Source organism: Cryptomeria japonica, chromosome 4, assembly GCF_030272615.1.
Source record: "Cryptomeria japonica chromosome 4, Sugi_1.0, whole genome shotgun sequence".
In the NCBI taxonomy this organism is placed as follows: Eukaryota; Viridiplantae; Streptophyta; class Pinopsida; order Cupressales; family Cupressaceae; genus Cryptomeria; species Cryptomeria japonica.
The window spans coordinates 104,254,738-104,279,577 of record NC_081408.1 but is presented as its reverse complement, the minus strand read 5'-3'; the positions used below and the strand labels follow the sequence as shown (position 1 = coordinate 104,279,577).

The 24,840-nt window shown below is 36.0% G+C and overlaps 1 protein-coding gene across 3 annotated transcripts; it reads left to right on the top strand.

Moving 5' to 3' along the window:
* Window positions 1-1,743: 1,743 nt before the first annotated feature.
* On the top strand, window positions 1,744-24,046 carry LOC131032875 (adoMet-dependent rRNA methyltransferase spb1). 3 transcript variants are annotated; one of them, XM_057963962.1, is made up of 13 exons: window positions 1,744-1,870; window positions 2,180-2,412; window positions 2,748-3,047; window positions 17,247-17,294; window positions 17,412-17,567; window positions 17,761-17,807; window positions 18,056-18,212; window positions 18,348-18,409; window positions 19,583-19,769; window positions 19,917-20,006; window positions 21,864-22,012; window positions 22,403-22,532; window positions 22,638-24,046. In XM_057963962.1, the coding sequence occupies exons 2-13, from the start codon at window positions 2,239-2,241 to the stop codon at window positions 23,676-23,678; spliced, it is 2,541 nt and encodes an 846-aa protein (XP_057819945.1). In that variant the 5' UTR covers window positions 1,744-1,870; window positions 2,180-2,238; the 3' UTR covers window positions 23,679-24,046. The 3 variants fall into 3 exon arrangements, with proteins under 3 accessions (XP_057819945.1, XP_057819944.1, XP_057819946.1); XM_057963961.1 differs by having other exon boundaries at window positions 1,752-1,870; window positions 2,201-2,412; XM_057963963.2 differs by lacking the exon at window positions 1,744-1,870 and adding an exon at window positions 1,938-2,072.
* The last annotated feature ends 794 nt before the right edge of the window (window positions 24,047-24,840 follow it).

The window sequence follows — 24,840 nt, the reverse complement described above, 5'->3', positions numbered from 1 at the left end:
AACCTAGGAATAAGAACCCGCACACATATCAATAGCATATGGCAAAGGCTTACTAAGATCAATCTCCACACGGATGTGAGCGAAGGTCATAACCCTTCTCCCCAAGGTTTGCGAGGATGCTCCAACTGGCCTCCCAAGCACTGAAGTGAGCATTCGAAGCACATCCTCCCGACAACATTCCACCGGAAGTCGCGGTAAGCGGACCCACACTGGGACCCTATTTGGGAGTTCCTCCGAAGGGTTGAACCCTACATGCCAGGGTTTGATAAACAATCCCACCTGGTTGTAAAAATACGACCCTCCTTCAAAAACCCTACTTCGATCCTCCATGCAATTGAAGGTAACCATGAAATAGTTGTTCGCCAGTAACATGATCTCCATCTCCCCTTCCGGAGCCCAAGTTCTCTGAGCCCAGTTTTCCAAAAACTATATAGAGACCCTCATCCCCAAAAACTTACAGTATAACGAATGTTTGGAAAAGTAATCAACATCTTTTGCTATCATCTCCGGAGGAATACTCACCCTAGGTCTCTTGCTGCACTTCTCTAGGCAGCCATTGATCTTCGAAATCTGCGAACCCCCAACGTTTCCAGGGCTAGACTTTGAGGCAAAAATGTTATTATCATAGGTTTTTAAATTATGGGATGGGGGTTTCAAACCCCCTGCAGCCCAAAGCTCCATATCATGAGGCGCCTTTGAAGCCTCACCACTGGATCTAAGCATCTCACCGCTAGAAGAGCGCACCCTTCGAAGGGAGCTGGCCAAAGGCTCCGAACCCTGCATGCAACACACACCCTTACCCCCCTACGAAGCTTGGCCTCCCCAACCCTTCTCCACGCGTAGACTGCAGATCCGCAGGGACCCCGAGCCCTTGCCCCTCGCAGCACCTACCTCCCTCCCCCGCAACCACCACCCCTCCTTCCCTTGCCCCGACGCCAACCCTTCCCACAACAACACCCCCGACCGCAGCCTCCACCCACACGCCGCTGCACCAACCAATAGGCTCGCCTATGAGCTAGGGCTGCGATGCCCTAGCCCTCGCTCGACTCCATTCGCACGCAGCGCCGCCATCCCCAACCTGCCCCGCTCCTTGCATCATTCTCGTTTTTGTGTACTTATCCATCTAATGTTTACAATTATATTGTGCATTTTCTACATATTTAAAAAAAAAACACTATTATTCATTGATCATATTTCCATGTTTATATATACTACAAATTCTAACGTTTCAATCTTCGTATCCTTCAATCTAATCACCTTCTTTTGTTGATAAATGAATTATCTCTATATGATAAATTACTAAACTTGTTTAACTTCTTAAAAAAAAGAACTATAATTTGTCAATTTATCAAATTGACTTTTCCGCTATTCTTCTATTTCCCCTCTTTTTTGTTTTGTCCAATGCTATTGTATTCGGCCTACTCATTACACACCAAGGTGCAATTGGTAGTTTATTATACATGAGATACTTGTGCTAAAAAAATGTTTTATTTACTAGAAAATTATTTTAAAATTAGAATATATTATAAATTCCTTTTATTTAATTTTATTCACTTAATTTTTATTTTTTAATTTTTATATTAGATTCTATAATTTTTAAAAATATTTTTTATAACAGACTTGCATCACCCCTAAAAATAAAAATTAACAATATTTTGTTTAATTTCATAAGAATTAGAAAAATAATTAATGATTTTAATGAGATAAAAATATACCCTAAAATTTATCTTCTTAAAACCCTAAAACGCTAACGATAAACTCCGCGTTCAAAGCCTTCTCAAGACTTCGGATCGACTTTTTAACGTTCCTGAGGTGTAGAGACTGGCGGTTGCAGACTGTTTTGCTCTCACACTGTAGTTTGCTGCTGAAGGTAATGAATTTCAACAAAAGCTGTTTGTTCTCTTTTAAAATGCAGTTTTTGTAGAAGAACATAAATAAAAATAAAACATTGACGAACTGTAAGCCCTTAAAACCATGGAAGCCAAAAAAAAGCCCTAAAACATTGAGAACAGCTTCTACAAAATTAAAGCATGTCTTGTAATTTTGGTTCCTTGGCATATATGCATTGAAAGGTGTTACATTATCTACTATTACTATCACATTTTTCCTGAACTCCTCAATACCCTTAAAAAATGGCTCTAAAAATGTTCTTAATTTTAATTTCATTTTTCATCTGAAGGTTATCTTTATTTGGAGCCAGATTCGATCAGCGGAGTTCTCTTCTGAAGTGCGTCTACAATGGGAAAGCCCAAGGGAAAACATCGTTTGGATAAATTTTACCACCTTGCAAAAGAACAAGGTTACAGGTCGCGAGCCGCTTTTAAGATTGTACAGTTAGATGCAAAGTTCAATTTTTTCTCGTCGGCGAGGTCCCTGTTGGATCTTTGCGCAGCCCCTGGCGGGTGGATGCAGGTCAGAGAATTTTCGCAGGATTTGTTTTTTTCTTTAATTTTTATATTTTCATGTGTTCTGTTTTTTTACCAAAAAATAGATTTGCCTTTCTGCAATTATTTTTAAAAGATATTGGCCAAGTTTTTATGGATTTGAATTTCTGCAACTATTTTCCAGAATTCACTAGCCATGTTTTGATACAATTTATACATTTGATCCCCCTAAATTTATAAGTACAGATAGTAAATTACATCGTTTTGTTGAAATATCAACCTGTAATATATATGTTTATCTTAGTCTAGGAAATGAAAGGATCCGCCAAATATTCTGTATCTCATAATTGTTACTATTTGTAGGTGGCCGTAAAGCATATGCCTGTAGGCAGCCTGATAATCGGGGTTGATTTGGTGCCCATTCGGCCCATTAGAGGAGCATTTTCTTTACAAGAAGATATTACTACACCCAAGTGTAAGGCTTCTATCCGAAAACTAATGAAGGAGAATGGCTGCAACATGTTGGATGTTGTGCTGCATGATGGGTCTCCTAATGTGGGAGGTGCTTGGTCCCAGGAAGCGACCACTCAGGCTTCATTGGTTGTGGATTCACTGAGGCTTGCTGTTGAGTTTTTGGCTCCCAAGGGAACTTTTGTCTCTAAGGTATGGAATTCTGATTTTTCCTTTCTCGTCTCTGCCCTTTTTTCATAAACGCCTTATATGTAATGGATGCCACTTTTTTTAAGCTTACCTCGTAACTTTAAATATATGGTTAGCTTACAATCTATTAAAATTACAAGGTTTTGAGAACGTAAATGGTGGCTAACACTAAAAAAATTTAACATTTTTTAATGGATAGACTAAGGGTTGGGAGTTGCCCCTGTCCAGCTACTAAAATAAGGAATGACGAGTGAAGAAAACTGCATAGTCAGAAAGCCATCAAAACTTTATATGCCAAAAGAATAAGATAGGCTTCGCTCAATCATTTTCTTCTTTCCTAGTTCTGTAAATGTCCAATCTTTTTTCACTCAAATAGTTTTACCACCTTAAGAGTACACTACTGTGTAATTCAGAGAATTTAACTGTTCTCTCTTCATTGTTTTCAAAATTTTTAACGAAAAACTGCCACAATCTTGACAAGTTTTGCTCATCACTTGGCTATTGCATTTGTTCATTTGCTTCAACTTCAAGGCCTCCATGATTCTGTCAACAAGGCCACTAATGTCAAAAAATAGTGACCAATAGGACATTCTGGCAAATAATTCACGAGCTTTTGAATGTGTCCACAATTTGCAATTATGACAATTGAGACAATTACTGCTGGGATCCAGTGGCAACTCAGAGGATGAAGGAGAAGTCTGCTGATTTATACCCGATTGCTAAATAGAAACAATTCCAAATTATGTTTTCTACCAATGGTTGCAGTCCAGGGGTTGTGATTCATTTATGCATAAAATATCTATGACTTAAAACACCATATATTGTATGTGCTAGCTCCACAAACTGTTGTTTTTAGGCAAGTTGATCTGGATCCTATGAGATATCTGATGGACAACACTGTAAATTCCTAGAACTTATATGTGTTATATGCAGAAGCAACTTCTTTAGCAATAACCGAAATGTCAATAAGTTAGATAAACGAAGCACAAGAAAGATGCAGAACTATAGCAATTTTTTTATTAATCTCAATGTACTGTAAATGACTTAAAAATAAATGAATTGGCAATTTCTGTTCCTCTATCTTTATGCCTTCTATATATGGGAATATAGAAAAAGGTGCTCTATCATGGATCCCCACCTAGGTAAATAAATGAAGAAGAATAAGAATGGGAAACATGTTAAAGAAAATATAACTATCCTTGATCAACTATTACTATTTTCTAAATAAACTTTTGTGAGAGAAGCTATACTAACATACTACCATAGCAAACCAAAAAGATCAAGATTTTTTTCAAAAAATGGGGGGATTGAATTGGAAAAGATTGAATTTTCAAAAAATGCAGAAAAAAGAGAAAAAACTGTTGTTTTTCATATGTAAATCCCTTTTAATCACAAGATATAAAGCAAGTAAAAATGAGAGTTTACCCCATGAATTTGGAATATAAATTTTATCATTAATGTTCATATTGCTGATTCCATTGCATTGCACAATGCATACTGCATAGTGAATAAATGATAACTGTATATTACTAGTTTATAATTTTTATTACGGTATAGTTTGTACAAAGTCATCCCACAAACTAAGTAACAGAGTTTCAAAAAATTGGATGCAGCCAATGACTTTTGTTGCTGTGAAGAGAGCTACACAAGAGGGCTGTATGTCATGATGATGAAGTTCCAAGGTGGGAGCCTCCTTTGATTTGTTCAACCACATCATTTTCAATGCTGACCTCCCTTAATTATACCTGCTTGTGAATCTTTTGCAATTCTTAACATCAAAGGGATTTATAACAATACTTATCAGAAAAAGAAGATAACCTTAAGGACACAATTCAGTTTCCAGATTGTATAAACATGCAGATTCAGAATAATAATACAGGAAACATCAATCTTTCTTATTTCATTAATCAATAATCATTCCATACATACACCAATCAGCAGGTCCTCTTGTTTTGCACAATAATGAGATACATGGAAATTACCGGATTTATGAATCAATCAACATGAAATCATGGCAGTAATACTCATCTGCACCGTAGCTCTCTCCTTGTTCGCTATCATTGGTCAGTCGGACATGAAGCAGTCTTTGCAACTCTGTTCTATTTGAAGTTCCTCCTCAGTCTGGTGTGCATGATGCAAGTAATGGCAGAATGATTGCCTCCTGCGATTATCCAATCTAGAATATACTACTACTATAGACTTGCTGCCATCTGGGACGCGAAGCAAGAATAGGCTGCAGTGTGCTGGAGATTTCGCCATAGACTGTAGCCCACTAGTAGCCTCCCAGGTTGGCGTCCAGGAAGCTATGAGGCAGCAGGGTTTCTGTCCCACCACTATCAGGTTTGCATCTGAGATGGTGGTTGCATTCGTTTAATACACTAATGACTAAACAATAAAAACTTCTTCGATGCCTTTGTTATCAATATCAACCCATATAAATACCTTTTTTTTTCCAAGGTCGGCCTCAGGAGAATAATCGATCAAGAATAACAATGTCGGCCTAAGAGCCGTTAAATTATTCAATAATTACATTTATTATTAATTTTATTTAATATTTATTTAATACTTTATTTTTTTTTGAAAAACATTAGCAAATAAGAGAGCCGACCCAGCTCCTAATTGGGGACATCACAGTTCCACCTGTCCCAAATGTTGGCTGTCCTCAAGCAACTTCAGATTTGGATGTCCAATGATTTCCACACCTTCCCATGTTGCATCGTCTGTGTCCTCATTGGAGACTACCTCTATATGGTGCGTTTGTCCGTTTCCCAAACACCTATGCCCTGGTTGCCATGGTTCTCTGCATGTGAAGGATAGCTTTTTCTGTTGCAGTTTGTTCTTAGACACCTCCACTTGGTTTGGCTTAGGATGTAATTCTTTGGGAGGTAGCGTGCTCTTCTGAAAAGGTTTCTTTGACATAATAGGCTTGGAATTAAATCTGTCCTTGGTCATTGAATCTTCAAAATTTAGAGCTGTTTTGATAGCTTCTTGCAATGAGCTCGGATTAAATGCCCTTACTAAAACTTTAATAGTTTTGGCTAGGCCTTCCATGAAGAAGACTATAAGCCTTCTCTCTGACACATTGGAAATCATCACTGCAAGCCTCTGAAATTCTGCTACTTAGTCTTCCACCTTAGCCTCTTGCTTCAACTGTGCTAACTCCCTAAAACAAGTTTTTGGATACTTCCTATCAAATCTTTCTATCAATCTTTGGCTGAAGTCTTCCAAGGTGGTGATCGAGTCATGCCCTTGAGTTACCATGCTATGATACCACCATTCGTGAGCCACTCCTTTAAGATGCAAGGTGGCAAATTTGATAGATTCAAGGAAAAATACATGTCTAATTTCTGCAACCAAGCTCTTGCTGAGGAGCTACCAGATCCATCAAAGGGTGGGATAGTGATTTTTCCCAAATGGTGTTGAATATCTTTCCTCTCTTCATACCTCCTCCTCCTATGCCCACTTCTTCTCTTCATCTCACAGAATTCTGTGAAGGTCATATCTCTTCATATGACAATGCTAAAAGCATTGTATTCATCGTAGATCCTTGTTAGGTTGATCTTCCTCACTGCTTGCTGCTCCCTCTTTTTCCAGAAATTCGGCCCTAGAAGTTTTTTCATATTTGGAGAAGCTTTCTCACTACCAGTATTTCTCCCTTTAACTCCATTTTGTATAGGTCTTCCAGTACTCAGTTGCTGGTACATTCAACTTAAAAACCGAACCATCTCCATTGTGGTATCTTTCATGCTGATCTGGAACTCTCTGGTCTCCCTAATGAATTATTGAGGATGTGCCTCTTCCGCATCGCCCATGGCCTTCTTTTCTCGCTCCTGGTATCCTGATTTCTGTCACTCATTAATCCACAGGCTGGCAGAATGTCAAGTTCTGATACCATTAAAATATACCCGCTTGTGAATCTTTTGCAATTCCTAACAGTAAAGGGATTTATATCAATACTCTCAGAAAAAGAAGATAACCTTAAGTACACAATTCAGTTTCCAGATTATATAAATGTGCTGATTCAGAATAATAATCAAGGAAGCATCAATCTTTCTTATTTCCAGAGTAGCCGGAAACTACTTTGTCCCTCCCTGGGCAAGCGTATCCCCGTATCCATTCCCGATTACAAAACGGATACGTATCCGATACAGCGTGGATACTTGTCGAATATTGTACCCACACGTGCCCAAAAAACCATGATTTCCAACCATGCTAGATACTATGTGATTTGATTTTTTTTAAAATTTGACGTAAATCTTCCTAAATTTAATTTTAAAAAACTTCATTCATGAATTTCCTTAAAAAAATTGGTATTAACAAAACCTACACCAAATGAGAAAGACAAATGGAATGTTTTTCTATTTCAGTGACCCATTTTTTGGGTTATCTTCCAATGCAACTCTATTATTTTTGCATATTGTAAAATGTTAAATCAACTTATCATTAATTATGTAGCAATTATGTGTCTATATTGCTTTTCAAGTAATGAAAATCTCCTCAAATAACTTCGAAAATTGTGTTAAGTATATGTGTATGTGTTTTTTATGAATGACATATCCAGTCGTATCCATATTGGGGATCTTAAAAAATGGCTGTATCTGTATCCGATACCGTATCCATGTTTGAATCTGTATCCGATACCGTATCCATATTTGTATCTGTATCCGTATTCATGCAACTTTGCTTATTTCATTAATCATTCCATACATACACCAATCAACAGGTTTTCTTGTTGTGCACAATAATGACCAGATTCATGAATCAATCAACATGAAATCATGACAGTAATACTCATCTGCACCTTAGCGCCTTGCTTGTTCGGTATCGTTGGTCAGCGACACATGAAGCAGTCTTTGCAACTCCGTTCTATGTCTAGTCCCTCCTCAGTCTGGGTTGTGTGAGGCAAGTAATGGTGGAATGATTGTCTCCTGCAATTATCCAATCTAGAATATACAACTCCTATAGGCTTGCTGCCGTCTGGAATGCGCAGCAAGAATATGCCGCAGTGTGCTGGAGATTTCATGAGACTAATTTTGACAAATTGAGGACTTCAACATTGTTTAAAATTGACTTGTTGCACAACAACATAACAAATTGCTGTGGAATAAGATCAGAATACATGTTACACAAAATAAAAATTGCTACATGACAACTAAAATCTATTGCACAGCAACTGCAGACTTAAATACAACATAAAAATTTCAATGCATTCTGAATTAGATTTTATAATATGATGTCTAATTTTATAATGGTACAATTTTTTGATTTTGTAAATTTTTGTAATATCCCATCCCTGAACTAAGATTAGAAAATAAATTATAATTAAATTAAAAATATAAAAGAGGGAAAAATAATAAAAAATAAATATAATAATAATAATAATAATAATATAAATAAATAAGTAAAATAAAATATAATATTTAGACAATAAAAAATAAATTATAATTAAATTAAAAATATAATTTACACAACAACATAACAAATTGCTGTGGAATAAGATCAGAATACATGTTACACAAAATAAAAATTGCTACATGACAACTAAAATCTATTGCACAGCAACTGCAGACTTAAATACAACATAAAAATTTCAATGCATTCTGAATCAGATTTTATAATATGATGTCTAATTTTATAATGGTACAATTTTTTGATTTTGTAAATTTTTGTAATATCCCATCCCTGAACTAAGATTAGAAAATAAATTATAATTAAATTAAAAATATAAAAGAGGGAAAAATAATAAAAAATAAATATATATATAATAATAATAATATAAATAAATAAGTAAAATAAAATATAATATTTAGTCAATAAAAAATAAATGAGTTCGAAATTATTAGTTAAATACAACTCTCGGCTATATTATCGTGGGTATGAAGAATAAAAGAATGTCTCGGGTAATCATTACATGGGCACTATAGTTCGAGACAATTACCCATTCAACGCAAAGTCTAGCACTGAGCAGCGGTGGGTCTGCAAGTGATCATGATCTGTGGGAATCCATATTATACATCGGGCCGTGGAACTCATATTATCGCTAACGTTGTAAGTTGGGAATTGAAACAATATTTGCGACTTATGGAAATATGATAGACTTTGCTTTGTCTTCGACAGGCAAAGTCCAATCATCGAAATCTGAAATGTTAAGCACCATCATCCATCGATCATGGTGTTGAGCCACATCACTAATGTCATCGCCAATTATATCGTTGTTGATAATCATCAAGGTATGATGTAAAGGAATTCCAACAGATCATTATTCGCACGGTTCTCGTTCTACCATAACTTCGCTAAATATTTCTATATAGGAGTGATTAATAAAAGCAAAGTCCAATCATCGAAATCTGAAATGTTAAGCACCATCATCCATCGATCATGGTGTTGAGCCACATCACTAATGTCATCGCCAATTATATCGTTGTTGATAATCTTTAAGGTATGATGTAAAGGAATTCCAACAGATCATTATTCGCACGGTTCTCGTTCTACCATAACTTCGCTAAATATTTCTATATAGGAGTGATTAATAAGAAACCGTAAATATCTTTGCAAGGGATGCAATCGGAATTAAAGACCAACAAGGGTGCTTAGGATGTAAGAATAATGAATTACATTCTGGGTTAAACTAATGACCACCGTGTATAGTAAGATATATACAAATTCTTAATCAGTGAAGGCATCGATTAAGGGATATCAATAATCATGTATGTAATAATCCAATTGGCATTGAGATAAAAGACACGACTCTTGGAGTATCCTCTCCCACCATATATAAAACAATCCATAGTGAATTCGAAAGAAGGGAGAAGGATCAATACATCGCGTAAGCCGTTAAATAGGAATATCTGAAAACACCGGCACTTACAGATCGGATACCTCTGTTTCTCATTCCTTTGTGGACTCGCTCACTTGGAGCAAGTAGTCGTTGACATCTGTATATATATTTACCAGTGAAAACATACTGGTATGCTGCCTATTTGACCTGCTATAAGCCACGAGGTTAAACAGGTAAGTTGGTAACCACCCACTTTCTGAAGGTTGTATAGAATCACTGCTCCATCATACAAGCACTCATAGATTGAGGATCTTGTCAATCCAATACAGTGTACTATTGGAGATATCAACAGTCTAAATCAGGGACAGCAAACCTAAGCAACGCAGTTTTCGCTGTCATATCAAAGATAACAGAGATACCCTATCCACACTTAATATTTATTTCATTACACTAATCATAGCAAATACGATATTCATAAGGAAATCTGGGGTTTGGATAAGAAAGAAGTCCGTTGCAATTGATTTCCAAGTTAACTGTTCCCTTATTCTTGAGTATTAACATAAAGGGGACATTACAAGTGGTATCAGAGAACCTTAAGGGCCCTTGAAAGAGAAAGAAAGAGGATTATGGAGCAGGAATTAAGAACATTTATGGAGAAAAATGATCAGACAAATCAAGCCATGCCAAAAATTCATCATTGTATGTCTTTGTTTGAGCAAAAATGAACTATATCTATATTTCTTTGTGCCACTGCCAACAGGGGACATGTTAACAGTTGAACAGAGGTGTGGTTTTGTATGAAACAGAGCAACTGCGAATGCCATACTGCCATCACCTCTAGACAGGGCTTCTAAGCAATGGCAGGTGCGGACTTGTAAAACTTAGGCAAGTGCCACCAGTTGCTTTAATAGAGATTCCCCCCTCATGCAATTTTGTGGAAAACAACACATTCTTTAGACATAGGACCTAGCTTTTCTCGAAGTCTTGATACTTATTTTTCAAACTTTCTCATAATGTAAATACAGATTTGGCATTCCAGACTTCAAGGGTTAAATCATCTAATAAAGACAACTTGAGCAATAGTTGATGCAACCAAGTCAAAGAACCTTAAGGGCCCTTGAAAGAGAAAGAAAGAGGATTATGGAGCAGGAATTAAGAACATTTATGGAGAAAAATGATCAGACAAATCAAGCCATGCTCCTAGCCTTGCAAAACATAAATAAGACCATGCATGACTTAACACCAAACCAGGGAAACAATAGGGATGAAAATTTCAGCCAATCAGTAAGTGACAGTGGGACCACTCCCACAACCACACTGCCACCCTTCATACCTGGGGAAAGATCCTCAAGAGGATATGAAGAGATTAATAACCCAAATGTATAAGCACTTGCCATGGAATATGCTAGGCTTGAACCAGAAATCAAAGGGAGCATCACCTTCCCTGCCTATTGTGAGGCAAAAATGAAGACATCCCAAAGGGATAGGGATCACCACCCAAACCGCAGTATCCAAAACAAGATAGGGAAATTGAGCATTCCAAATTTTGATGGGACGGGAAAAACTACAGCACATGCGTGGACCCAAAAATTGGACACCTATTTAACCCTTAGTCCCATGACAGAAAACGATGCCATAACATTTGCCATATTGCACTTAGACGGGATTGCCCATGATTGGTGGCATCATGGGTTGATCACACAAGATCATAAAAACATAAGAACCTACGAGTCCTTCAAGAGGAGACTTATTGGAAGATTTGATCAAACACACCCCCAAAAACATTTTAGGGAGCTAGCCAAAATAAGGCAGAGGGGAACTCTTGAAGATTATATTTCAGAGTTCCAAAGGTTAGCCGTCATGGTCCCCGGAATATCCGAAGATAGGCTCATCTACCTATTTGTGGAAGGATTATTAGACACCATTGCGGATTAGTAAGTGCCTTGGATCCTACTACCTTACAAGAAGCAATTCTTAAGGCTACAAGGCTTGATTCTGTCCAAACAAAGGAAAGAAGCCACCATAAGAGCATACCACCAAAAGATAGTCATTTCATTGAGGAAGATGAATGCTAGAAACCATATCTTTCTTATAATGATTGGGAGGAATTAAAAAAGAAAGGCCTTTGCTTTGATTGCAAGAAGGAATGGAGGAAGGGACACATTTGTAAGTAAGATGAAACCATCAAGGGAAAGGTGTGCTACAAATGCCAAGGCCAATGGAGACATGGGCACATTTGTAATCCACAGAACCTTAAGCAAAAAGACTTGTGTTACAAATGTAATGAAAAGTGGGAACCAAGACATAAATGTAGGAAGAGAATCCAAGCCCATAAAATAGAAGCCACATCCATTGAAGGGGAAGGAAAACAAGGGGAAAAGACATAAACCACATGGAGTTTTGTGGAAGAACAAATTGAGTGATTATAACACCCTTGCAACCACAAGGAATTATCAACTTGGAAATTTTAAGCTTGTTAATAAAAACACATTTAATAGAAAAAAAATAAAAAAAATGCAACAGGGCCCTTATGGGTGAACATCATTAATGGAGAGATTTTTCATGTAATTGAATTGACATTTGATTGGCCCAAGAGATGGTTCTAGTCCTGGTTGGACGCTCCTGCCTCTTGTGGATTGGTTACTCGAAGAGATGGTTTTGGTCTTGGTTGGACACTCCTACCTCTTGTGAGCAAAGTGAATTGGCCCAAGAGATGGTTCTTGTCCTGGTTGGACGCTCCTGTGTCTTGTGGATAAAGTGAATTGGCCCAAGAGATGGTTCTTGTCCTGGTTGGATGCTCCTGCCTCTTGTGGATAAAGTGAATTGGCCCAAGAGATGGTTCTTGTCCTGGTTGGATGCTCCCGCCTCTTGTGGATAAAGTAAATTGGCCCAAGAGATGGTTCTTGTCCTGGTTGGATGCTCCTGCCCCTTGTGGATAAAGCAAATTGACCCAAGAGATGGATTTGGTCCTGGTTGGACGCTCCTGTTTCTTGTGGGTAAGTAGACTATATTTACATGTGTATGCTTGTATCTATCCATGTGTCTACTTTGTGTTTTCCATATGTATGCTCCGTGTTTTGCATTCATACGAATTCTTCATGTTGATTCATATATTCCTATGCATACTATGTATTATTTTTGGAAAAATGACTTAGTCTAAGAAAAACGTCAATTGCTTGAGGACAAGCAATCTTGATAGGGAGGGCTGTAATATCCCATCCCTGAACTAAGATTAGAAAATAAATTATAATAAAATTAAAAATATAAAAGAGGGAAAAATAATAATAATAAAAATATATATATATATATATATAATAATAATAATATAAATAAATAAGTAAAATAAAATATAATATTTAGACAATAAAAAATAAATGAGTTCAAGATTATATTTTTTATTTTAAATTGGTAATGGGCCGAAGCCGATAAGGTGTACATACCCTACCCCCTTGTGGGATTTGAACTTGTGACCTCTCTTTCAAGAGCACAAGTTCTCCACCACTAGGCCAACTTAGGTTGTAATGAGTTCGAGATTATTAGTTAAATACAACTCTCGGGTATATTATCATGGGCATGAAGAATAAAAGAATGTCTCAGATAATCATTACGTGGGCACTATAGTTCGAGACAATTACCCATTCAACGCAAAGTCTAGCATTGAGCAGCGGTGGGTCTGCAAGTGATCATGATTTGTGGGAATCCATATCATACATCAGGCCGTGGAACTCATATCATCGCTAATGTTTTAAGTCGGGAATTGAAACAATATTTGCGATTTATGGAAATACGATAGACTTTGCTTTGTCTTCAACAGGCAAAGTCTAGTCATCGAAATCTGAAATGTTAAAGCACCATCATCCATCGATCATAGTGTTGAGCCACATCACTAATGTCATCGCCAATTATATTGTTGTTGATAATCATCAAGGTATGATGTAAAGGAATTCCGACAGATCATTATTCGCACGGTTCTTGTTCTACCATAACTTTGCTAAATATTTCTATATGGAGCGATTAATAAGAAACCGTAAATATCTTTGCAAGGGATGCAATCGGAATTAAAGACCGACAAGGGTGCTTAGGATGTAAGAATAATGAATTACATTCGGGGTTAAACTAATGACCACCGTGTATAGTAAGATATATACAAATTCTTAATCAGTGAAGGCATCGATTAAGGGATATCAATAATCATGTATGTAATAATCCAATTGGCATAGAGATAAAAGACAACTCTTGGAGTATCCTCTCCCACCATATAAGACAATCCATAGTGAATTTGAAAGAAGGGAGAAGGATCAATACATCGCATAAGCCGTTAAATAGGAATATCTGAAAACACCGGCACTTACAGATCGGATACCTCTGTTTCTCATTCCTTTGTGGACTCGCTCACTTGGAGCAAGTAGTCGTTGACATCTGTATATATATTTACCAGTGAAAACATACCGGCATGCCGCCTATTTCACCTGCTATAAGTCACGAGGTTAAACAGGTAACCACCCACTTTCTGAAGGTTGTATAGAATCACTACTCCATCATACAAGCACTCATAGATTGAGGATCTTGTCAATCCAATACAGTGTACTATTGGAGATATCAACATTCTAAATCAGGGACAGCAAACCTAAGCAACGTAGTTTTCGCTGTCATATCAAAGATAACAGAGATACCCTATCCATACTTAACATTGATTTCATTACACTAATCATAGCAAATACGATATTCATAAGGAAATCTGGGGTTTGGATAAGAAAGAAGTCCCTTGCGATTGATTTCCAAGTTAACTGTTCCCTTATTCCTGAGTATTAACATAAAGGGGACATTACAATTTTTGATATTTTAATTTGTTGATTTAAATTTTTTTGATTTAGTTCAAGTTTTTCCATTTTGATTCGTTGTAATAACCTTTTTTGTTGTAGGTATCAAAATCTTTGGTTAGGGCTCTCTGTATGTATATTTACCAGTGAAAACATACCGGCATGCCGCCTATTTTAATTTGTTGATTTAAATTTTTTTGATTTAGTTCAAATTTTTCCATTTTGATTCGTTGTAATAACCTTTTTTGTTGTAGGTATCAAAATCTTTGGTTAGGGTTCTCTATGGTTGGTGGATGGGGAGAGAAATTCCATGAGGCATCTATATGGCCATGGATAGTGTCAAAGAGGCAATTCAACATTTGTGTGGGTCCAATAGAAACAAATATGAACCCATCTAGTGCATTATTAATAAGAGGTGGAATAAACAACTCCAACATATTCATGCTGCTCCCTACTATTTTAACCCTAAATTTTTCTTCTCCAGTTCATTCAGAGTAGATGAGGAGGTTATTGCTAGCCTCAACACATTCATGTATATATGAAATTTCAATTACTCAGGAGACTAAAAACTGCTAAAAATTCATAAAAATTAGAGAAAATTGCTGTTTTTGTTAATGCAAGCCTGTTAATGGAAAATTTACTCTTCTTTTCCATCTGGCACAACCCAAAATGATTTTTATCTTTTGTTTTCTAAATCCAGAGCAGGGGTCTGGGGGAGGTATGGGGTAGTATCTTTTGCAGGACTCAGCTTGTGAATTACCTGCTCTGCAAATTTACTTATTCGTTAAGAACTTGCAGAGTTTGCAAATTATGATCTAAACTAATATAGAACACTTCTCTAATTTGCAATTGTGCCAATTTTATCTATTTTCCTGACCCAATTTTATGACTACATGCAACTATTCCTCAAAGACGCATAATGCCATGGGTCTACACAATCATGAATTCGTGTTAAGATTTTCAAAGTCAGTGCACTTCTTAAAGAATAGTGTTTTGATCCAGTACTTCATTTAAAATCTCCAAGTGGAAAGGAAGCTCAGGCAACTTGGTTTATGCAATGCTCAAAACTGAGTACATCAACTTTGAGTTGCTCATTTGGCTCTTGAATGATGATTAATTTCTTTAAGGACATATACTGGCTTCCTACATAAATAATTAAAATGGCTCTGACAGGTTTCTCTGCACTGGCAGTGTGCAGTGAGAAGTATGATGGGCCATACAGAATCTTCCATCTTGTGATTGTTATGATCATTGAGTTGCAAGAATAGTGAGAAGAGAGATTTCTGTTTCTTAAGTTTTGATTTTTTAATTATATTTTTCTCTTTCTTTTTGAACTTCTGTAAGCTCTAAAGATGGACAAAAGCATTCATATCCTTGAATTTACAATAGCTTACTTGGCATTTAAAAATAGAGTAAAATAATTGAATGCCTTTGAGGCTACAGGGACAGTCATCGTGTATGCCTTTTTTAAAATTTTTTATTGCTCTTGACATTTAGTTCATACCACTGAGATCCTAATGCTGAAGATGATAATGACAAAAAACACAAAAATCGATCTGCATTTTTTTTGGTGGCGGAGTTTGTAGAGAAAACTCGCTAGTTGCAGGTATAACTTGCTGAGTATCTCTTGAAAATTTAAACATTATTTATGGGCTGCTTCTGGATTCGATTGTGTGAGTGTTTTACATCAACGTTTCAGATCACCCTCTGTGATCCATCATCAGGATGAGAAAGAGATCATACGGAGAAAATGTTTGAATTTTTTTTCTCCTTATGATCTCTTTCTCATCTTGATGATGTAAAAACACACACACAATCGAATCCAGAAGCAGCTCATATCAATCACATGGATTGTGGAAATCTACTAGCATTAAATTATTTATGGGACTTCGCTTTTGAGTTGTTCGCAAGTTTTCGGGCAAGCAAATTTACTTGTGAGTTCTCATGAGATTGGCAAGAAATTACTTAGTTTGGAAACTATGATCTGAACTAGTAAATTGTAATTTTGCTCCATCTGCAACTCTTTCCTCAAATGAATGCACAGTATGAAATATATCTGTACTGTAATGATTCACAGTAAAATTTTCAAGTTGGTGTTCTTTTTAAATAATGGTGTCTTGAATCAGAGTTTCATCTATGATCTAATTTGAATGGAAGCTTGAGCAACTTGGTTCATGCAATGCTCAAATCTGAGCACATCAACCTTGGGTAACTCATTTGGCTCTCAAAGGATGACAAATTCCTTTAATGACATAGTGGCTTCCTACATTAATCATAAAATGGCTCTGACAGGTTTCTATGCACTGGCAGTGTGCAGTGAGAAGTATGATGGGCCACACAAAATCTTCCAGTTAGTTTTGATTGTTATGATCATTGATGCAATAATAGTGAAAATAAAAATTTCTGTTTCTTAAGTTCTTTTGATGTTTTTAATATTTATTGTTTTGTCCTTTTTTTAAACTTTGATAAACTCCAAGATGGGTAAAAGAAGTTACCTTCTTGAGTTTGTGATAGGTTACTTGGCACTGGAAATAGAGTATAAACATTTATCTGTACAAAATTTATGCTCTTTTAAATGATGGCACTTGTTATGTAATGTGATAGGTGTTCCGATCTCAGGATTACAATGCGCTACTTTATTGTTTCAAGCAGGTAATGCTGGTTAATAATTATGCTAGTTTTATTTCAGTTTCTGCTTTATTTGTTTTATTTTAAGCTTTGATAGAAGTCACATCTTCATTTACTAGATGTTTGAAATGTTAAATGCAGTTGTTTGAAAAAGTAGAAGTGACAAAACCAGTTGCTAGTCGATCGACATCTGCTGAAATATATATTGTTGGTTTAAGATATAAAGCCCCAGCCAAGATTGATCCACGTCTTCTTGATGTGAGACATCTTTTCCAACAAGTCATTGACCCACCAAAGGTAAACTTAATATCTCTTTGATATAGATTTTTTTAATTTTAGATGGTACCCTTTCTTCAGCAAGTGTTCTTTCTGTTAGATACCCTTTTGAGAATGAACATTAATATTTTGTCACCTTGGTTTGAGGATATCCAATACTAACGTTTATCATTTTTCCAATAGTATCTGAGAAATGCTCTCTTTATCTGGTTAGGTAGTGGACGTTCTCAGGGCAACAAAACAAAAGCGAAATCGTGAAGGGTAAATTTTACATTTTTGCTAAGTTTGCACAAGTTTTCTTCTCTTTGGTAGGCTAAAATGTGATATAGTAGATTTTATGTACAAGAGTTGATGTTCTTTCTATATCACAGGATTTTGCATTTTCTGTGAGATATTTAGAATCAACACAACTACTAACAGCCCCCATCCTATTTTATGCACAGTGGCCCTAAAGTCCACTAATGCTGAGATCATTGTGTTTATCCCTGCCTTATTCCTTGTGACTGCAGATATGAAGAAGGACTTGCAACAACACGGAAGACTTGCCTTGCTTCAGATTTTGTGTGGTCGGACAAACCTTTGGAAGTTCTTGGTTCAGTTACTTCCATTTCATTTGAGGATCCAGCGTGCTCTGCCATAAAGGAGAATTCTTTGACAACTGATGAGGTAGTTCATTTCTTCACATAAACCAGTTTTGATGGCTTGCTCAGAATATGTGGAAATTTATTGTGTTCTTCGATCTGACAGGCATAAATATTTTGATGAAGAGCTTTTCATTTTCTTTGCTTAATTGTTTTGCAGATAAAAATTTTATGTGATGATTTGCGAGTTCTAGGGAAACAAGACTTTAAGCATATACTGAAGTATGTTTCTCTTTTCCATGGTTCTTACTAAAATCTTAACCTCATGTTTTAATTTAGTCCAAGTGTGTATGATTATAGATATTAGTGCTCAGATGATAGAAGTAAAGGTGAGTTTGCCCTTTTTTCAAAGTAATTATATTAGCTTGTCAGCAGAATGGAGAATTATAGACTAGCAGGATTGAGAAAGAACAGGTTTCAGAAAATCATTTAAAAAAAAAAATGAATTAGTTATGTTACAGCTGGTCAAAAGGACTTAAAAGGAGCTTAATGGGACTCATATTGACGTGAGTTAATAGCAACTCGGATTGCTAAAAAGACTGGGCTGTTGTATTAGCCTTTAGTTGGATGGCTTATGCAAGGTTGTTGGATTTAATGATCTCTTTTCCTTAAACCAAGTTCTTAGTACTATAAAGTCCAGCTTGTAGTTAGAAGAGTAAAATTATATGCTATATGAATCAACATGCATGTAGCTAGCTAGGTGAGCTCCCATTGTAGTCAAGTTTGTGTAAGATTCTCTAAAATACACGTGGAATTTAGTAGATAGTTTATCATACATGTAACCTCCAAGTGCTGTGTGGCAAAAGGTCTTGCATAGAAACACTTTAAGTCCATAAGCTATGCATTTCTAAAATTATATCCTACAACTATGTGCTGCCACTGTACCTGTTCCTCCTCCCTCCCCTCCGGCTCCAGCAAGAAATTAAGTATCTTGATTAATTTTGGTCAATTTATATTTAGTAGATAGTTTAGTAGTTTGTCCTTACACAGAAATATTTACAAGTTTTCTTCAGGTTTTAGTCTTGTTCTCCTGTTGGTAGTGCTCTTCTGTTGATTTTGTCATCACTGAGATATTAGAGACATGAATGGGAGTTCCTTTAGGCTGAAATCATAAATTATTTGTTCATTCCTAAGCTGATTGTATAAATTGGAACCAATGTATGTAGACTTGCTCTTCCATGGCTATTCTAATTTGTGTGTCCAAATTAATTGAAGTGACCTTAGAGCAGTGGTCATTTAAATGTGTTCTTTTCTGGCCTTTCTGTACATAGTCATCATCGCACGTCACCTGAGTTTCTAGAACCCCCCTCACTGGCTGGATTTTGTGGTCAAAACCTTTTAAAATTTCATGTTCACTTTTTATGCTGTACATTCATAAACTTAATTGATTATCAGATGGCGTTTGCACATTCGGAAGGCATTGTCACCTAAAGAAAAACTTTCTTCTTTGACAAAAGAGGTTGAAAAGGCAGTTGAGGGCAATGATGATGAACGCATGCTCAATGAAATGGAGGAGTTGCACTCTATTTCTGAACAAAAGAAGAAGAAAGCAAAAAAGCTAGTTTCCAAGAGGCGGGCTAAGGTGAAACATATTCTTGGTCACTATGTGTGCCGACTTAATTCAATGCACGATTAGGGCCTTATCTTCTTTGCGATTTGTTAATTTTTTATTTTTTCTCTCCCAAATTTTGTACTCTTATACTTCGAATTCTTTTAACCCTGAATCCAGGCTAAAGCACGCACTGCAATGGGAATGAAAGTGGATGCTACGGAAGATGGCTATATGGATGAGGCATTATTTTCTTTAGCTTCAATTAAGGTCTGTTTGTATCTCAAGCATGGCTCAATACTTTATTGTACTTTTAATGCCATCATTTGGTTTTGAGAACAAATGCAGAATCACCTTTATGGGTTCTTCTTTTGTAATTATAGATAAAACAAAATTTCCATTGAAAATATAACTGTATATAATTTGAATGTATCCAGTCTCTGTTTATGAAAGAAAATAGACGGCTACTGTATGGAACTTCCTTCATTGCATGTTATATATATATGCTTACTAGAAACTAGAGTTATTTAAAATTTCCTTATAATTTTAGTATTTTTTAAATCGAGAATTTGAAGCTTAGCTGAAGCTTGTTACATGTTAGCAGTTGATAGTCCATATCTATATTGAGAATGTAATTTAAATACTATGCAGGCTCCCTTATAAAGGAGATTCTCCTTTAAGTGTACATTCCCCAAACATCCCAGGATTTGTGACCAAAGCATGAAGAATTATTCGAGTATGGTGGGTAGTAGGCACACATTAACAGAGTGAACAATCAATATAACATTCAACTAACTATACTGAAAATAGATAGCCCTTGTTGAAGCAGGGGTTGTGCTCCCTTGTTTTTAAAATTATTTTTCCAAGCTCCTGGGAATGTAGTTATTGTTAGGGTGTCAGTTTGTCTCTTGGAAATTGAAGTTGGTGTGGATCCAGCCTGGTGATAGATTGTATTAGAGTTATGAATAATCTTGTAAAATTTCACTCGGCTGAGTAGATAGATAATGCTCTGCTATGCAATTCTGGAGGGTGATTCTTGGTGAATGATTGAAGTAAAATACAAATTGTCTTGGCTTAGAACTCCTAAGTCAGATTCATGAATGGATATGGTTGTCTTCATCATTCTAATCTCACAAATGTTGGCATACAGAATAAAAGTTTAACTATACTGAACTATATAAGTATAAATTGTTAGTAGCTTATAGTTACGAAGTGTGGCAAAAGCATGACATTGGGTTGTCATGGGTTTGAAGGATGATATGTTTTAGTTGATGAAGAAAATTATTTGCCTTTTGTTGATATTTTTATATTTAACAACAGTATCTTGATCCTTTTTTCTTCAAATAGAAATATGGCTAATGGCCAATCCTCAAATCAAGATCCCTTAATCCAATCCTGAGCATAGTGAGGTGATCCATATTCAAACAAATGTGGCATTGTACTTACTGATCCAAGACGAATACCCCTTAATAGAGTGGTAAATAAGGAAATTAACATGATGGCATGCCTTAAAAGATGCATTTTTGATGGGTTATTTCTGTACCCTTCTGCCTTGTGGAAGAAATCTACATCAAAACATATATTTTGGATCTCACTGTTGTAAGGACACTGGAAATTTTCCCCAAATCTTGGGTGCCCTTGAACTTCATTATGAAGTAAAGAGGTTGTGATACTGCACAAATAATTTGTAAGGGGTTGTATAGTTACCATGATTTCTTTCTTTTAGCATCTGTGAGGTTTTCTTTCCTTGCTGATGATTTGCTAGAGTTTTATGTCTTGCACGTTCATTTTGTGAGGCTAGCTTTTCCCTTGGTGTTTCTCAGTTTTATTTAATAGTTTTCTGGTCTGACAAACCTTGAGGGCAGGTTCTATACGTTTTATTGGTATAAACCAGGCCCATTTAAGGGCTTTGGAGTAGAAGACTATCCCCCTGCTGGGCCTATACATTATATATTAGCTTTAAGATCATTTTATAGGAAACGTTTTTATTATTTAAAATTTAAATTCTGTCCAATATTCACTGATCTCCCTGTCAGGCTTTTATGGATTTTATTAGCATTGAAATATCTTTCGAACAAGTTGGTCTGAAGAATTTTTAAATGATTATATTATTTCCTATCCTGTCAGGCAAAGAGAGATCTACAGGCTCTGGATTCTCCTGCACAGTCTGATGATGAAAATGGTTTTATGAGTGAAGATGAGGCCATTGAAACAAATCAAGGAGTACACAGTGACAGCGAAGCAAGTGACATTGATTCTGATGAAGAGAGGAAAAGGTAATCTGCTTGATATTAATTAGAAGATTCACATACATTTTTATTTGCCAGTTAAAAGATAAAGCAACATAAACAAAAACTTCATAAAGGCACATCACCCAAGGCATGTTTAATGGAAAACCAGCTGGTCAAATAAAGAGTTAGAAATCCATTACATTATTGACCAGACATGAACAGATTCACATAGAGATTTAATAGTATACGTAAGTTGTGGGAAAGTGTGGGCATCTGTTCAAGGAAGCATTTTAGAAATGAAATATTTTACTTGATCATGCTTTTTCTTATTTTGAAACATAAGATCATATGGTTAAATAAAGTATTTCTCATTTACCTACTCTTTGGTCATTTGTGTTCGTTAAGATAATTTCTTTGTTTATTTCTTTCTGGTAGATATGACGAACAACTTGAAACTGTTCTGGATCAAGCTTATGAGCGGTATGTCACTGCAAAAGAAGGCAGTACAAAGCAGCGTAAACGTGCAAAGTTGGCTATGACTGGTGATGATAGTGAGCTATGGAAGGTAGTTCATTATCCTTATTGACAATTAAATAGTCTAATAGTCCTAAAGAGAGTTTCTTTACTGTTCCCTTTTCTTGATTAACATGCAATCTGTCTTTTGCTACAGAAGAATGAAGCAGATGATCAGAAAGGTGTTGATGAAGAGGATGATTCAGATTACAGTGATAAAGATGGCGAGGCCAATCCCTTAGTGGTACCATTATCAATGAATGAACAACCATCTCAAGAACAGCTGACAAGTCAATGGTTCAGTCAGGATGTTTTTGCAGGTTTTGAAGACACTGGTGAGAAGTATGATGTTGATTCTGACATGTCTGAGGATGATAAAGATGTTGCATCTTTACAGAAGTTGTCAGTTAAAACTAATGGTAACAAGAAGGGAAATGTTGGTGTTCAGTCTGATTCCAAGTTTTCTCCAAACCAAAATCCCCAACAAGAGAAAGAGGACGACTTTGAAATAGTTCCTGCTGTGTCTATGGGCTCTAGTGATGAATCTTCTTCAGAAGATGAATCTGACTACGACACTGATTCAAAAGCAGAAATCTTAGCTTTTGCAAAGAAAATGTTGAGGAAGAAGCAAAGGGAAAATATTCTTGATGCTTCTTACAATAGATATACTTTTGATGACAAAGGTTTGCCAGAATGGTTTGCAGCAGATGAGAAACAACATTCTCAGCCTCAGAAACCCATAACAAAAGAGGAGATTGAGGCTATGAAAGCACAATTCAAGGAAATTGATGCTCGTCCAGCAAAGAAAGTTGCAGAAGCAAAAGCTCGCAAGAAACGTGTTGCAATGAAAAAGTTGGAGGCAGTTCGAAACAAGGCAAATGCAATTTCTAATCAAACTGACATCTCTAACCTATCCAAGAATAAAATGATTGAACGCCTATATAAGAAAGCTATGCCTAAGAGGCCTCAGAAGGAGTATGTGGTTGCAAAGAAGGGTGTGCAAGTTAAACCAGGTAAAGGAAAAGTACTTGTTGATCCTCGAATGAAAAAAGATTCAAGGTCTACAGGAATTGGTAGGCATGGAAAAAACAAAAACATGGCTAAGAAAGGAAAAGGTGGAAAGAGACCTGCAAAAGCTGGAACTTCAGGAGGTAAGAGACCTAAAACTGCAGAAGCTGGTGGTGGTAGACGAAAGTAAATTATGTTACCCATTGCATCGATAGAATGTATCATATACAGGTACCCTTTGTGTTTCAATGGAATGTTTTCAAGATGGTTAAACATAGTGAAAATCAGAGTGCTGTGATTGCAACTGGGAGTCAACACAATTATGATTTTAACTCCATTGCAATGGTCTTCGACATTCATTTGTTTCAAGTATTTTAATGTTTAGAAAGGTGCTGTTCTATTGATGTAGACTCACTTGTACCAAAGCATAGCAGAAACTGTAGTTTTGTTTGTTTCAAAACTATGGCCAAATTTTTGAATGCTGTTTTGAAAGTGATTTTCAGGTGTCAAGGCTCTTTAAAATTCCAATAGATCATCATGGCTGATTGATTGGTTTTAGAGATTACATAATATGTGTCTTACTAGTTTTATTGTGTTCTCCCACGACAATCTTTTATTGTGAATCAGCTGGCTAATTTTAGTATTCGTACAAGCTAGATGCATTGTATTTGAGGTATCAATCACACTTTGAGTTGCTTAAATTCCATTTGTAGTATTTTTGTTTTGACTGGATAAAAGGAGCAAATCTATGTTAAAGCTTGGTGCCTATGCCCATGAAAAAAAACAATTTTCATACCATTTTAGATCATGTGCAGAGATGGCAGTGATTATTAATTAATTAAGTTTGTGATGGTGGTAATGATCATGAAGACTTTTAACGCTATTTAGACCAAAATTGAAGAATTTTAATTTTCTTTAGATCAAACTGCATGTGTAATTATGTCTGATTATGTGAAACATTTGAAACCTAGTTTTTACCAGCTTGAGGGGGCGTACACAATCTTTTGGTGCTTTAGCATAAAACAAAAAAAACAAACTTAGAAACAGATCAAATAGGACCAAAAATTATTGGAAATGTGTTTGTATTACTTTTCATGTTTTATGGGTTGCTTTCTTTGTTCATTGTTTTGTTGCCCATGGTATTATAAAACTGCTATTAATGTGCCTAATAGTAATAATATGTTTTATCATTGTATAGTAAACGGTTGAGTTGATGCAATAAAAAGGAGGTTTTGCTGGGTTTTTAATCTAGACAGCTCCTAAAATTGGGGATGTCCCCCTTTTGCTTGGTCTTTGGGGAGACTCCCTGGTGTTAGGTTCCCCAATATCATATCCAAAATAAAATTACTAAA

What these genes read in the sequence shown, in the direction of transcription:
- LOC131032875 (XM_057963962.1), top strand. Translation starts at nt 2,239, where the DNA reads ATGGGAAAGCCCAAGGGAAAACATCGTTTGGATAAATTTTACCACCTT. An exon ending in AGGGAACTTTTGTCTCTAAG is followed by an intron (nt 3,048 to 17,246) that starts GTATGGAATTCT and finishes GTAATGTGATAG; the next exon opens with GTGTTCCGATCTCAGGATTA. An exon ending in TCTGATGAAGAGAGGAAAAG is followed by an intron (nt 22,013 to 22,402) that starts GTAATCTGCTTG and finishes TCTTTCTGGTAG; the next exon opens with ATATGACGAACAACTTGAAA.